Source organism: Dama dama, chromosome 29 (assembly GCF_033118175.1).
Source record: "Dama dama isolate Ldn47 chromosome 29, ASM3311817v1, whole genome shotgun sequence".
Taxonomy (NCBI): domain Eukaryota; kingdom Metazoa; phylum Chordata; class Mammalia; order Artiodactyla; family Cervidae; genus Dama; species Dama dama.
In genome coordinates, this window is record NC_083709.1 from 47559066 (window position 1) to 47573367 (window position 14302).

At 42.8% G+C, this 14302-nt stretch overlaps 1 protein-coding gene across 1 annotated transcript in view; it reads right to left on the reverse strand.

Annotated features, from left to right (window-relative positions):
- The window catches only part of RCL1 (RNA terminal phosphate cyclase like 1), a 64896-nt gene extending 52881 nt beyond the window's left edge, over positions 1-12015 (reverse strand). Inside the window, exon 1 of the mRNA XM_061132117.1 lies at positions 11686-12015. Within this exon, the coding sequence (XP_060988100.1) occupies positions 11686-11821 (136 nt within the window). The 5' untranslated portion in view covers positions 11822-12015. The remainder of the gene's footprint in view (positions 1-11685) is intronic.
- Between the last annotated feature and the right edge of the window lie 2287 nt (positions 12016-14302).

Consider the following 14302-nt stretch of genomic DNA (forward strand, 5'->3'; position numbering starts at 1 on the left):
CGAAGATCAAGCATCTGGCCCCATCACTTGATGGCCAAACAGATGGGGAAACAGTGGAAATAGTGACAAACTTTATTTTTTTGGCTCCAAAATCACTGCAGATGGTGACTGCAGCCATCAAAGTAAAAGATGCTCGCTCCCTGGAAGAAAAGCTATGACCAACCTAGACAGCATATTAAAAAGCAGAGACATTTCTTTGCCAACAAAGGTCCATCTAGTCAAAGCTATGGTTTTTCCAGTGGTCATGTATGGTTGTGAGTTAGACTATAAAGCTGAGCACCAAAGAACTGATGCTTTTGAACTATGGTGCTCTATTTAAAACAACCAACACTGAAGATTACTTTTTTTGCCTCCTTCCCATTACTTCATGGCAAATAGATGGGGAAACAGTGGAAACAGTGGCTGACTTTATTTTTCTGGGCTCCCAAATCACTGCAGATGGTGACTGCAGCAATGAAATTAAAAGACGCTTACTCCTTGGAAGGAAAGTTGTGTCTAACCTAGACAGCATATTAAAAAGTAGAGACATGACTTTGCCAACAAAGGTCCATCTAGTGAAGGCTATGGTTTTTCCAGTGGTCATGTATGGATGTGAGAGCTGGACTACAAAAAATGCTGAGTGCCGAAGAATTCATGCTTTTGAACTGTGGTGTTGGAGAAGACTCTTGAGAGTCCTTTGGACTGCAAGGAGATCCAACCAGTCCATGCTAAAGATCAGTCCTGGGTGTTCATTGGAAGGACTGATGTTGAAGCTGAAACTCCAATAGTTTGGCCACCTGATGCGAAGATCTGACTCATTTGAAAAGACCCTGATGCTGGGAAAGATTGAGGGCAGGAGGAGAACGGGATGACAGAGGATGAGATGGTTGGATGGCATCATCGACTTGATGAACATGGGTTTGGGTAGACTCCGCGAGTTGGTGATGGACAGGGAGGCCTGGCGTGCTGCCGTTCATGGGGATGCAAAGAGTCGGACATGACTAAACGACAAACTGAACTGAACCTTCAAGTTTTCCTAGATAGCTTATTGTGCTTAAATAAAAACCTTTGAGGAAATGAAATCAACAAAAGACAGCTTATTTCTCTGACTTATGCTATTTTTAGCACCTTCAAGTATTCTATTTGTATCCAACCTCCTCAGTTTTAGTCTTTTTGCTTCAAACAGATTGAGAGGAGGTGACCCTTCTCTGACACAACTGAGCAACTGAACTGAACTGAACTGACCTTTCTCTAACCCTAATGCACTGGAGTATTTCCTCCACCTTAGAAAATTACTCAAAGCAGAGCAGGACAACACTGCATAATACTAAAAGGGTGAATCCATCAAGAAAACAGAGCAAACCTACATGCACCAAACAACAAAGCTGCAAAATGTATGAAGCTAAAACTGTTCTAACTGACAGAAGAAAGAACTTAGCAATTCCACCAACCAACAGGATCTAATCAACATCTACATATCACCCAACTCACAGAGCAGAATATACATTCTTTCCAAGAGCACACTGAACACATGCCAAGATAATGGTATCTTGGGCCTTTAAGAAACCTCAACAAATTCAAAGTAACTGAAATATACAGAGCACATTCCCTAAACATAATGGAATCAAACTTATATCAATAACAAAATGATAACAGGAAAATACTCAACACTTGGAAGTTAAACAGCACACTTGTAAATAATCCATGGATCAAAGAGGAAGTCTTAAAGGCAAGAAAAAACATACTGAACTAAATGAAAATTAAAATATGACACATTGAAAATTCATGGGACTCAGCTAAAGCTGTGTTGAGAGGGAAGTTTATTGTACTAAATGCCTATATTACAAAAGAGAAAAGGTTTCCAATAAGCTGTCTCACCTCAATTTAGAAAAAGAATGAAATAAATCCAAAGCAAATGAAAGAAATAATACAAATAGCAGAGGCAGACGAAATTGAAAACAAGAAAAGTGGGGGGAAAAAATCAGTGAAAGAGCTGGTTCTTTAAGACAATAACCCCAAATCTCTAACAACACAGGGAAAAAAAAAAAAAAGACACAAATCAACAGTTTATCAGCAAACAGGGAATATCAATGCAGAACCTCCAGGCATCAAAAGAACAATAAGAAAGAATTATGAACTCTACATAAATAAAACAATTTAGATGAAATGGACCATTTCTCAAAAAAACACAAACTACCTCAATTCATCATATGAAATGGGTAATTTAAATGGCCCTATGACCATTTAGGAAATTGAAAATATATTCTTTAAAACTCCTGCAAAAGAAATCTCTAGGCCTTTATGGTTTCACTGGAGAATTGTACCAAATGTTTAAAGAACTAAAATCAATTCTATACAATCTCTTCTAGAAAACAAAGAGGAAACAGTTTCCAATTTATTTTAAACTAGTATATTCTTATTTAAAATATCAAAATCAGACTAAGAGTACAAAAAAAGAAAACTACATGGACTGTAGCCCACCAGGTTCCTCTGTCTGTGGAATTCTCAAGACAAGAATACTGGAGTGCGTTGCCATTTCCTTCTCCAGGGGACCTTCCTGACCCAGGGATCGAACCTGGGTCTCCTGAATTGCAGGCAGATTCTTTACCATCTGAGCCACCAGGGAAGTCCACAAATGAGTATCATTTATGAATATATACGAAAAAATCTCTAACAAAATGTTAGAAAATAAAATCCAGTAATATAAAATACAATTACACTTTATGACCAGTAGGGTTTCTTCCCGTAATGCAAGGATGCTTCAATATTTGAAAATCATTCAATGAAATAAACCATATTAACAGACTAAACAAGAAAAATCACATGATCACATCAGTGGTACAAAAAGTGCATTTGACAAAATACAACACTCATTCATACACACCTACAAATCTTAGAAAAATAGAAGCAAACTTCCGCAGTTTGATAAAAAAAAAAAATCTAAAAAAAATATACAACTAACATTATCTCCAATACTTTGGCCATATCATATGAAGAGTTGACTCATTGGAGAAGACCCTGATGCTGGGAGGGATTGGGGGCAGGAGGAGAAGGGGACGACAGAGGATGAGATGGTTGGATGGCATCACTGACTTGTTGGACATGGGTTTGAGTAAACTCCGACTCGTTGGACATGGGTTTGAGTAAACTCCAGGAGTTGGTGATGGACAGGGAGGCCTGGCGTACTGCAATTCATGGGGTCACAAAGAGTCGAACACGACTGAGCGACTGAACTGAACTGAACTGAACATTATACTTTGTGGCAAAACACTGTATGCTTTATCCCTAAGACAGGGAACAAGGTAAGGAAGTTTGGTCTCATTACTCTTATTTAACATAGTGCTAGAAGTCCTACTCAGTGCAATAAGGGGGTAATAAAAGGTATAAAGTTCAGAAAAGAAGAAATAAAACTGTTCCAAGTTACAGATGACATGACTGTCCACATAAAAAATTCCCAAGGAATCTACCAAAAGAAGAAAAACCACTACACATTTAGAACTTATAAATGAATTCAGCAAGGTTGCAGGGCAAGGAATTGAGTTACTCAGTCGTGTTCGACACTTTGCAACCCCATGGACTATACAGTCCATGGAATTCTCCAGGCCAGAATACTGGAGTGGGCAGCCTTTCCCTTCTCCAGGGGATCTTCTCAACCCAGGGATCGAACCCAGGCCTCGTGCATTGCAGGCAGATTCTTTACCAGCTTAGTCACAAGGAAAGCCCAAGGTTGCAGGACACAAGACAAACATTAAAAAAAAAAAAAAAAAAATCATATTTTTATATACTACTGATGAACACATAGAGGCCAAAATTTAAAATCAGATATCATTTACAACTGCTCAAAAAAGTGAGACATTTAGGTGTAAATTAACAAAACACGTACAGGACTTAAATGATAAAAATTACAGAATGTTGATGAAAGAAAACAAAGACCTAAATAAATGGAAAGATACATTATGTTTATGGATTAGGAGACTCAATACAGTAAAGATGATAACTTTCCCTAAATTATCATATAGGTTTAACACAGTTCTTGTCAAAATCCTAATAAGATTTTTTTATAAAGACAAAATTATTCTAAACTTTATATGAAAAGGCAAAGAACTAGAATAGCTAAAACACTCATGAAAATTAAGACTAAAGTTGAATGGATCAGCCCACCCAAATATTATATACATAACAATGCCAGAAAAACATCTACTTTTGCTTTATTAACTACGCCAAAGGCTTTGACTGTACGGATCACAACAAACTGTGGAAAACTCTTAAAAGATGGGAATACCAGACCACCTGACCTGCCTCCTGAGAATTCTGTTGGCAGGTTAAGAAGCAACAGTTAGAACTAGATATGGAACAACAGACTGGTTCCAAATTGGGGAAGGAATACATCAAGGCTGTACATTGTCACCCTGCTTATTTAACTTAAATACAGAGTACACCATGAGAAATGCAGAGCTGGATGAATCACAAACTGGAATCAAAATTTTCAGGAGAAATATCTATAATCTCAGATAGGAAGATGACAGGACCCTAATGGCTGAAAGCGAAGAGGAACTAAAGAGCCTCTTGACAAAGGTGAAAGAGGAGTGTAAAAACACTCACTTAATACTCAACATTCAAAAAACAAAGATAATGGCATCCAGTCCCACACTTCATGGCAAATGGACGGGGGAAAAGTGGAAATGGTGACAGATTTTATTTTCTTGGGATCCAAAATCATTGTGGATGGTGACTGCAGCCATGAAAATAAAAGACACTTGTTCCCTGGAAGAAAAGCTATGTCAAACCTAGACAGTGTATTAAAAAGCAGAGACATTACCTTGCTGACAGAGTTCTGTATAGTCAAAGCTATGGTTTTTCTAGTAGTCATGTATGGATGTGAGAGTTTGACCATAAAGAAGACTGAGCTCAGAAGAATGGATGCTTTCAAATTATGGTGCTGGTGAAGACTCTTGAGAGTCCCTTGGTCTTCAAGGAAATCAAACCAGTCAATTCTAAAGGAAACCAACCCTGAATATTCATTGGAAGGACTGATGCTGAAACTGAAGCTCCACTACTTTGGCCACCTGATGCAAAGAGCCAACTCATTGCAAAAGACTCTGCCTAATGCTGGGAAAGACTGAGGGCAGAAGGACAAGGAAGCAACAGAAGATGAGATGGTTGGATGGCATCATTGACTCAATGAACATGAATTTGAGCAAACTTCAGGAGATAGTGGAGGACAGGGAAGCCTAGTGTGCTGCAGTCTATGGGGTCACAAGGAGTCAGACACGACTGAGGGACTGAACAACAAAAATCATAAGAGTGTGGTACTGACAAAGGGACAGACATAAAGGTCAGTGGAACAGAACAGAGAACCCAGAAAGAGACCCACACAAATGTGCCCAATTTTTTTTTTTAACAAAGTGATTTGTTAAAAAGTGATTAAATGGAAGACAGCCACTTGTACAAATGGTGCTAGAGCAGTTGGACACTCATAAGCAAAAAAATGAACACTGACCTAAGTTTTAAACCTCATACAAAAATTAACTTAAATATAAAATGTAAAACTATAAAACTTACAGGAAAAAAAAAAAAGAAAATCTTCAGGTCTAAGGCTAGGCAAACCGTTCTTAAACTTTTCACCAAAGGTACACGCAGTAAAAGAAAAATTTGATAAATTCTATTTCATTAAAACTTTCCCTCTGCAAAAGACCATGTTACAGTATAAAAAGGCAAGCTGTAGAGTGAGATAAAATACTAGGAACTAGGAAACTACATATTTGACAAAGAACTAGAATATGTAAAGAACTCTCAAAACTTAACAGAAAAAAAAAAAAATCCTACTAGAAAATGGCAAAAGACATGAAATGTTATTCAATATCATTAGCCATTAGGAATGTGCAAATTAAACTACAAGACAGCACTACACATTAATCAGAATGGCTACAGTTAAAAATAGTGACAACACCAAATGCTGGCAAGAATGCAGAGAAACTAAATCATTCCTTCACTACTGGTAGGAATACGAAATCCACGCTTATCATTAGTATAGTGGTCAGGCCTCCCCCGATTCCAGTTATCTATCAACAACTTTGAGTCCCAGACCATACTGAAATAAGATACATCCTGTGGGATAATAAGAAATATAGTTAGTCTTTGTTCCCAGCACAGAGCTCCTAAAAAAAAAAAAGAAAAAAAACCTTGAAAGTTCCAGAGTGACAGGAGTCTACTTTAAAAGCTATTCATAGAGTCCCTTTTGAACACACCTGAGTTTATGCTGCTGAGGTGACTTAGGGTGGAGCCCCTAGACAGCCTCAGGATGGGGCTGGTCACCAGAAAAATCAGAAGATTACCCGGTTAGAACTTTCAATCCTACTGACTTCTACAGGGGTGGTGTGGTGCAGAGGTGGGCCTGGAGATCAAGCCCTGGTAAAAATTCTTGAACAAGGAGAGAACTTCAGGTTAGTTTAAAACAAAACAAAAGAATCCACATTCTGGGAGAATAACAAACCCCCACCGTTCCACAGGGATGGAAGCCCCTACTTCAGGACTCTTCTGGACTTACCCTATGTATCTCTTCATCTGACTTCTCGTCTTTATCTTTTATATCCTTTATTATGAACTGGTAAATGCAAATAAATATTTCCCTGAGCTTCATGAGACACAAGTTTAGCAAATTATTAGACCTCAGGAGGGGGTTTGGGAACCCCCAAATTATAACTGGTTGCTACGAAGTATAAATGGTCTGGGCTTGTGACTGGGATTTGAGATTAAGTCCTTAACCTGTGGGATTTAATGTTATTACCACTGAGGTAGTTCACAATTGAGTTAAATTTGTAGCACACCCAGTGAATGTCCACTGGGAATTGGAGAACTGCCTGGTGTGGAAAGGAAACCCCACACATCTGGTGTCAGAAGTATTGAGAGCAGAGAAGAAAAATAATTTACCCTTACAATCCTCCTTTTACAAAATCCAATTCATGAACACCTACATTTATCCCCAAAACAATGTATCAGTTTGCCAAAAGACATTTTACCTTTAAGGACCTCCATGTGGCATGTTTCCTCAGCACATTTTAAAGGATTCTTTTTATTAAAATTTCACTTACCCCTCCTTTTTCAGAAACTCATCTGGTTAAGCCACGTGCAGCACTCCCCGAGGACCAAATATCTCCTCTCTCCAGTTTCACAGCAAAGCTTAAACATGTGACCCACTCAGGGACATGGGTAGCAGCAATCCCATGTCCTAAGTGCTAAATCAGGGCTCTTACCCAAGTCCATCATTTCTGTATTCCCACTTTTAAAAAATCATCATTCTTGTGAATTCTTTCCATATGGAGCTCACCTTTGCCCAGAAAATGTTAATTCAACGGAACCCTGCAGGATATAGCCCTCGTGAAATCCAGAAACAGAAGCACGTTGGGCAGCTGCTTTATAATCTGAGGAACACTCAAGTCCACCAAGCAATCAGCTGGGGGAATAGGCCTTGCCGACTGGAGCTGGCTGCCGTCTGCTTCTTGCTCTGTTCCTGACCGGATATCTAACTTCACCAGCTATCTTACTTAACCATGTCTTGCCTTTTCTACCTTTAGTAAAACAGCAATAGAAGAATATTTATTTCCTCCTCACTGATGGAAAGAATCTAATGAGGCAATATAATCATTCATGCTCCTCAAAAGTGAAGTAAATATTACACATTGTGGCTGCATAATTAATAAAAACTATTCCAGGATCTTCTTTCTTTGGGATTCAAATTCTTCTCATTGTTTACAATTCCTCATTCAGAGGAGACAAATAATCTATTTAAGAGATTAACAAATCTAGCTGAAATCACAATTTGATCTGTGTCTCATCCCCTTCTGAATCTTCTTGCCGTTTTCTTGGTACCTCATGCTGCGATTCCCAGTCATTACAGATATGAAGAAAAGAAAAAGCTTAACAATTAAATTCAGTTTTGCTGTTGTTTAGTCACTAAGTGTGTCCGATTCTTTTGGGACCCCACGAACTGTAGCCCACCAAGCTTCTCTGTCCATGGAATTTCCCAGGCAAGAACATTAGAGTGGGTTGCCATTCCCTTCTCCAGATCTTCCTTACCCAGGGATTGAACCCACATCTCCTGCATTGGCAGGTGGATTGTTTACCACTGAGCCACCTGGAAAGCCCAGTTAAGTCTGGAAGAGCAGAGTTTTCCAACATCAGCACCGATATTTTGCACAGAATAGTTCTTTGTGTGGGGAGCTGTCCAGTGCACTGTAGGATGTTTAGGAGCATCCCTGGGCTCCACCCACCAGGTGCCAGGAGCAGCCTCTCAGTTTTGACAACCAAAAATGTCTCCAAACACTGCCAAATATCCCTGGGGAGCAAAACTGCTCCTGCCTAAGAACTACTGCATTATACATATAACACACAAATATTTGGAAGCCATCACCTAAAAGGAAACCTTTAGCCTAAAAAGAAAACAGAGAAGGTACAATTAAATATTTGAAAATTTTCCACATAGAAGCAGGAACAGATTTTGAATGCCAGACAACGGAACTATACCAGTGAACAAAAATTTTATTTTACAAAAAATAAAACCAGCTAGTGTTTACTCTTCCTACACACCAGGCTCTGTTGAGTGCACTTTCAAGCACTATTTCATTTAATTCTCACATGACCCTCTGAAGTTGTAGTAATGGCCTCACTTTACAGATGAAAAAAACTGAGGCTCAGGAGCTCCAATAGCTAACAGCAAAAGCAGAACCCTATTTCAAACAGAGATCTAATTGAGCCCAAGCTCTCAACTCCCAATCTACCATGACAAATGAAGAATTTATTCATCACCTTTGTGTGCTCAGTCTTGTCCGACTCTTTGCAACCCCATGTATTGTAGTCTGCCATGCTTCTCTGTTCGTGTAATTTTCCAGGCAAGAATACTAGAGTGGGTTGTCATTTCCTACTCCAGGGGATCATCCCAACCCGGGGAGAGAACCCACATCTCTCCCGTCTCTTACATTGGCAGGCAGATTCTTTACCACTGTGCCACCTCGGAGGGTATACACCTCCACAAAATAAAGAAAATGAAGAACTTTTTGACTTAAAAGCTGTTTCTTTCACCAGATTCCCGAAGCCACCATCTCAGTCCTATCCGGTCAGATCAGAAGATCCAGAGAGTCTTCCATCATAACCTCCGGGCAAGTCGCTGCTCTAACTCTGCGAAGCCCCATTACAACTTGCTACCTCAAGTTACTCAGGATACTTACTCTCTCAGCTGTTCCTCAGAAAGCTCCTTGAGAGCGGAGCAATGAGTTTCTCATGCTTACACCTCCACAAAGCTGTGCTCAACCTGGGGCTCAATGAACCTTTTATGAATGACTATTCCGGAGATGCCACCTCCACCCTCCAAAGCTCACACCAGAGAAGATATTTAAGTAAGCACCTTCAGGAGATAGGATTCTTGCACTTGAGCTGAAAATTTTATTGGAGATGCTGAGTTTTTTCTAACTCTAAGAATCTAAGTCAGGAAGAGACAGAAAGGGACAGATGACAGATAAGACATTCGTTGGCTACATCTCCACTGAAGTTACTACAGACTCATCCGACAATGATAACATCATGTGTCAGGGGCTACATGTATTTATACGTATGTGTGTATGTAAATACACTTACATATATATGTATGACATACATATATATATATATATGTCTATGAACGAATGTATATACGTATATCTTAGTTCTCTCTGTAGAAATTAATACATGTCTACAGAATTTCTGAGGCCTTGAATCCAGCCAAGAAGGTCTAAATTAATTACTCCCTAATTTTTAGGTCTAATTTTTACTCCCTAGTATATTAATAAGGTAAGGCAAATAAGGCTATACAGAGTGCTCCTCATATAATACTAGCACTTCTGCTAACCAGTACTCCTGTCCCCAGGTACCAGAGCCTGGTATCTTTTCAGGAAAATGCCAAGTGCCCAAGCTCCATTCATGTGTGTGGCAGTGAAGAGATACAAACAGTTCAGGAGGGAGAAAGGGAAACATCACTAAATTATATCTCATGGGCACGATATTTCCATTAGAAATCCCAGGTCTACAGGCTAAAGTATGAATGTATGCTCAGTCACTCAGTCTTGTCTGACTCTTTGTGACCCTATGGACTGTAGCCCTCCTGGCTCCTCTGTCCGTGGGATTCTCCAGGCAAGAATACTGGAGTTGGTTGCCATTTTCTCCTCCAGGGGATCTTCCCCACCCAAGGACTGAACCCACGTCTCCTGAATCGGCAGGCAGATTCTTTACCACTGAGCCACCTGGGGAGCTAAAGTACTTCTATTTAAAAATGCTATCCCCAGTGTTCCTAGAACCTTGTCTTCATACCACATCCAGGTAGCTATGAGTTCTCTAGGCTAATATAGGGGGCTAATGGGAGAGTTGATAGGGAATACCGGAGTAGAGCAATCAAGCAATTGCTTCGCCCAAGGGTCAGACTCAAAATTAAGGTAAGAAATGTTGAGAGGAAGAGCATCTGGCAAAAACCATGCTAGCGGCCCCTCAACTTCTTCAGGACAGTGAGGGCACTAATAATCATGTACCAACAGAAGCCTTTCTCACTGTCACCAGGTTCCTCTCCATGACACAGGGGTTCATCTGGTTCTTTCCTTAGAAACCTTCTATCTCCATCAATGACATGGCATTTCCCCTTACGTGCAACCAATCACCCTTCAAGAGAGGCAGAAACATCCAGAAAATGCATTCAGACAGATGATGAGACGGGCTGGCCACTGACGATAGGAGCCAGTGCAAAATTAAACACACCAACAGGGCCCAGAAAGCTCCCAGGACCAACCACAAACCCTCTTCTCCTTCAATATGCAGAGAGGTTTTTTTCTTGAAGTGATTTTCCCAATTCGGAATAACCAGACAGAAGCTTTTAAATATAATGAGGCTTATTCCAGGGGACCAGTTGAAATTCGGACACCGTTAACCTGATATGGGTTTAAATGGGGCCTTATTTTTCACCTAATCACCCTTGTAGGGCAAAAAGAGAGCTCTGAAGCCTATAGTTTAGCACTTGTCACGAACCCTTTACTAAAGTCAAGGCAATTAGGCCCATGACTGTTACAAATTTATCTCAAAGCTTCTGTCCTGCACAAACCAATCACAGTGACGGCTGAAAACAAACACAGAATTTTTAAAAATTCTTTAATCCACACGCAAGGAGATGTGTGAGGACAGCCGAGAAATCATGGCGACAGGGATAGCCGGTGGCGACCAAGGGGACATCTGCTTCTGAGACCTGCTTTGGGACAGGGGACAAAACCAACCAGTGGTACTTCGCTCTCTCCACATCTCTCTCCGTCTTTACATCTGCCCATTCACCACATTTCGGTCCAACAAACTGTTTCTCTCTTTTGAGAGGTTTATAGCGAGAGCAAGAGGGACTCAAGACAAACGAGGGGGCGATGCCTGGGATATGTTGCAACACGTAATGCTGGAAAACGTGTAGCTGTTTACTACCAGCGGCTGCGAGACGCGGAGCGCCGCGCGCACCAGAGCTCAGTCCTCGGGGCGCGACCCCGCCTCCCCACAACCTCAGGCGCGTTCTGGTGGGGGGCGACGCGCTGCGAGCCCTCCCCCACGCGCCCACGGAACCCGGAGGCTCCCTGCGTGCCGGCCCCCAGGGAAAGAGCGCGGTCTCCCCTCGGGCCCTGCGCCCACCCTGCGAGCTGCGCGCCCCGGAGTTACCTCGGAGGCCGGGGTTGTCGTCTCTGGCCCGAATCTTTCGGATTTTGACAGGGCGCCCGCTCAGAGTGGACAGGACCAGACGCTGGCGCAAGAAGTTGCAGCCTGAGTAGCTGAGGGAGTGCGCCTGGGTCGCCATGTGCACGCCCTCCGCAAAGACGCGGGTAGCAGGGACGAGGCGACTTCGGATGGGTGAGGGGGTTGCGGTACTGGCAGTAGCAGCGACAGCGGGAGGGGCGGCCTGGGTTCCCTCCCGCAGCCCCCGGCGCGTCCACGTGGTTTGGAACAGGAAGAGAGAGAGACGAGACACCGGGTCAGAGGGGAGTGAGGCGGAGCCGGTGACCGCCTCTCCACCTACCCGCCCGGCTGGAGGCGGGCCCCCGCACCGGGCCGCGCCGCTATTGGCCGGCGGAGAATCAGGGCGGTGCCCGTGCCGCGCCGCTATAGGCCTTCACTGCGGCTGGGCGGTGCCCAGGCCGCGCTACCATTGGCCTGCGCTGGAGTTGGGCGGCGCCCGGGCCCCGGCAACAGCTCTCGGCTGGAGGAGCTTTGGGGCGGGGGGTGGATTGCCGAGAGGCCTGGGAGCGAACGCTCTGGAGCACGCCCTCCCTGCCAGTTTCTTCGGGGTCTTTGCCCCGTAGGGGTAAGGGGAGTGGACAGCATGCCCGGTACTTAGGCTCACCACTAACGGCAATCTCTGGGATGTGGATGGTATAATCTCCCCCCGCTTTTTCTTAATAGAAAAGAAAACAGGATTGGCGCGCTTTACCCTGTTGCAGACACAGTGCTGAGCACGCAGCCAGTTTTATCCCCTCGCTCTGCTCTGTGACCCGGCGAGGCAGTGTCATTCCTTCCGTACACTTGAGGAAGACACCAGCAACACTGCTAGACTGGAACCGAAGTCTTCAGATACCAGGCCATTGTTTACTAGACACGAAGCTTTGCCACTTTCACCTCAGTGGCTTCCTCTACTGTCACCGTGCTTCATGCCAAGTCGGGTCCTCCCGCCTCTCATGCCTCAAAATGGGTAGCTGTAATACCTTGGACACACACAGCTTTTCCCTCTTTCCTGTCATCTTCTAATCGTGCACACCAAAATCTTTGCAAAGATTGGATTATGTCACTCCTCTGTTCAAAAATCTTCTAAGATAACACAGTTAAGTATAAAATGACTGCAGCCTTGGGAGTTCAATTCCATAATACAGTTGGTTTGCAGCTATTCTTGGGAAATATTACCAGATCATGAGTTCCAGAACATACGGGGAAAGAGGGGCTTCTGGAAGGGGTCAGAGTTTGAGTAAGATTCAAGAAGGTGGCTAGTCTTATGTGGGTTAAGAGTTATGAGGAACCGCTGGAAGGTCTGAACTCCTATAGGCTATTAGAGGTGTTAAGTTCAGTCCCTCAGTAGAGTACGACTCTTTGTGACTCCATGGACTATAGCACAATAGGCTTCCCTGTCCATCACCGAACTCCTGAGCTTGCTCAAACTCATGTCCATCGCATCAGTGATGCCATCCAACCATCTCATCCTCTGTTGTCCCCTTCTCCTCCTGCCCTCAATCTTTCCCAGCATCAGAGTCTTTTCCAGTGAGTCAGTTCTTCGCATTAGGTGGCCAAAGTATTGGAGTTTTAGCTTCAGCATCAGTCCTTCCAATGAATATTCAGAACTGATTTCCTCTAGGACTGACTGGTTTGATCCCCTTGTTGTCCAAGAGATTTTTCAGAGTCTTCTCCAACACCACAGTTCAAAAACATCAATTCTTCAGTGCTCAACTTTTGTTATAGTCCACTCTCACATCCATACATGACTACTGGAAAAACCATAGCTTTGACTAGATGGACCTTTGTCAGCAATGTCTCTGTTTTTTAATATGGTGTTTAGGCTTCCCATAGCTTTTCTTCCAAGGAGCAAGTGTCTTTTAATTTCATGCCTGCAATCACCATCTGCAGTGATTTTGGAGCCCAAGAAAATAAGCTCTCTCACTGTTTCCATTGTTTCCCTATCTATTGCCATGAAGTAATGGGACTGGATGCCATGATCTTAGTTTTCTGAATGTTGAGTTTTAAGCCAGCTTTTTCACTCTCGTCTTTCACTTGCATCAAGAGGATCTTCAGTTCCTCTTCACTTTCTGCCATAAGGGTGGTGTCATCTGCGTATCTGAGGTTATTGATATTTCACCCTGCAACCTTGATTCCAACTTGTGCTTCATCCACCCCAGCACTTCACATGATGTACTCTGCATATAACTTAAATAAGCAGGGTGACAATATACGACCTTGACGTACCACTTTCCCTGTCTGTTGTTCCATGTCCAGTTTTAACTGTTGCTTCTTGACAGCATACAGATTTCTCAGGAGGCAGGTAGGTGGTCTGGTATTCCCATCTCTTGAAGAATTTTCCACAGTTTACTGTGATCTACTTCCCTGACAGGGCAATTGGTAAAGAATCTGCCTGTAATGCAGGAGACCCTGGTTTGATTCCTGGGTTGGGAAGATCTGCTGGAGAAGGGATAGTCCCCCCACTCCAGTATCCTTGGGCTTCCCTTGTGGCTCATCTGGTAAAGAATCTGCCTGCAATGCGGGAGACCTAGTTTCATTTCCTGTGTTGGGAAGATCCCCT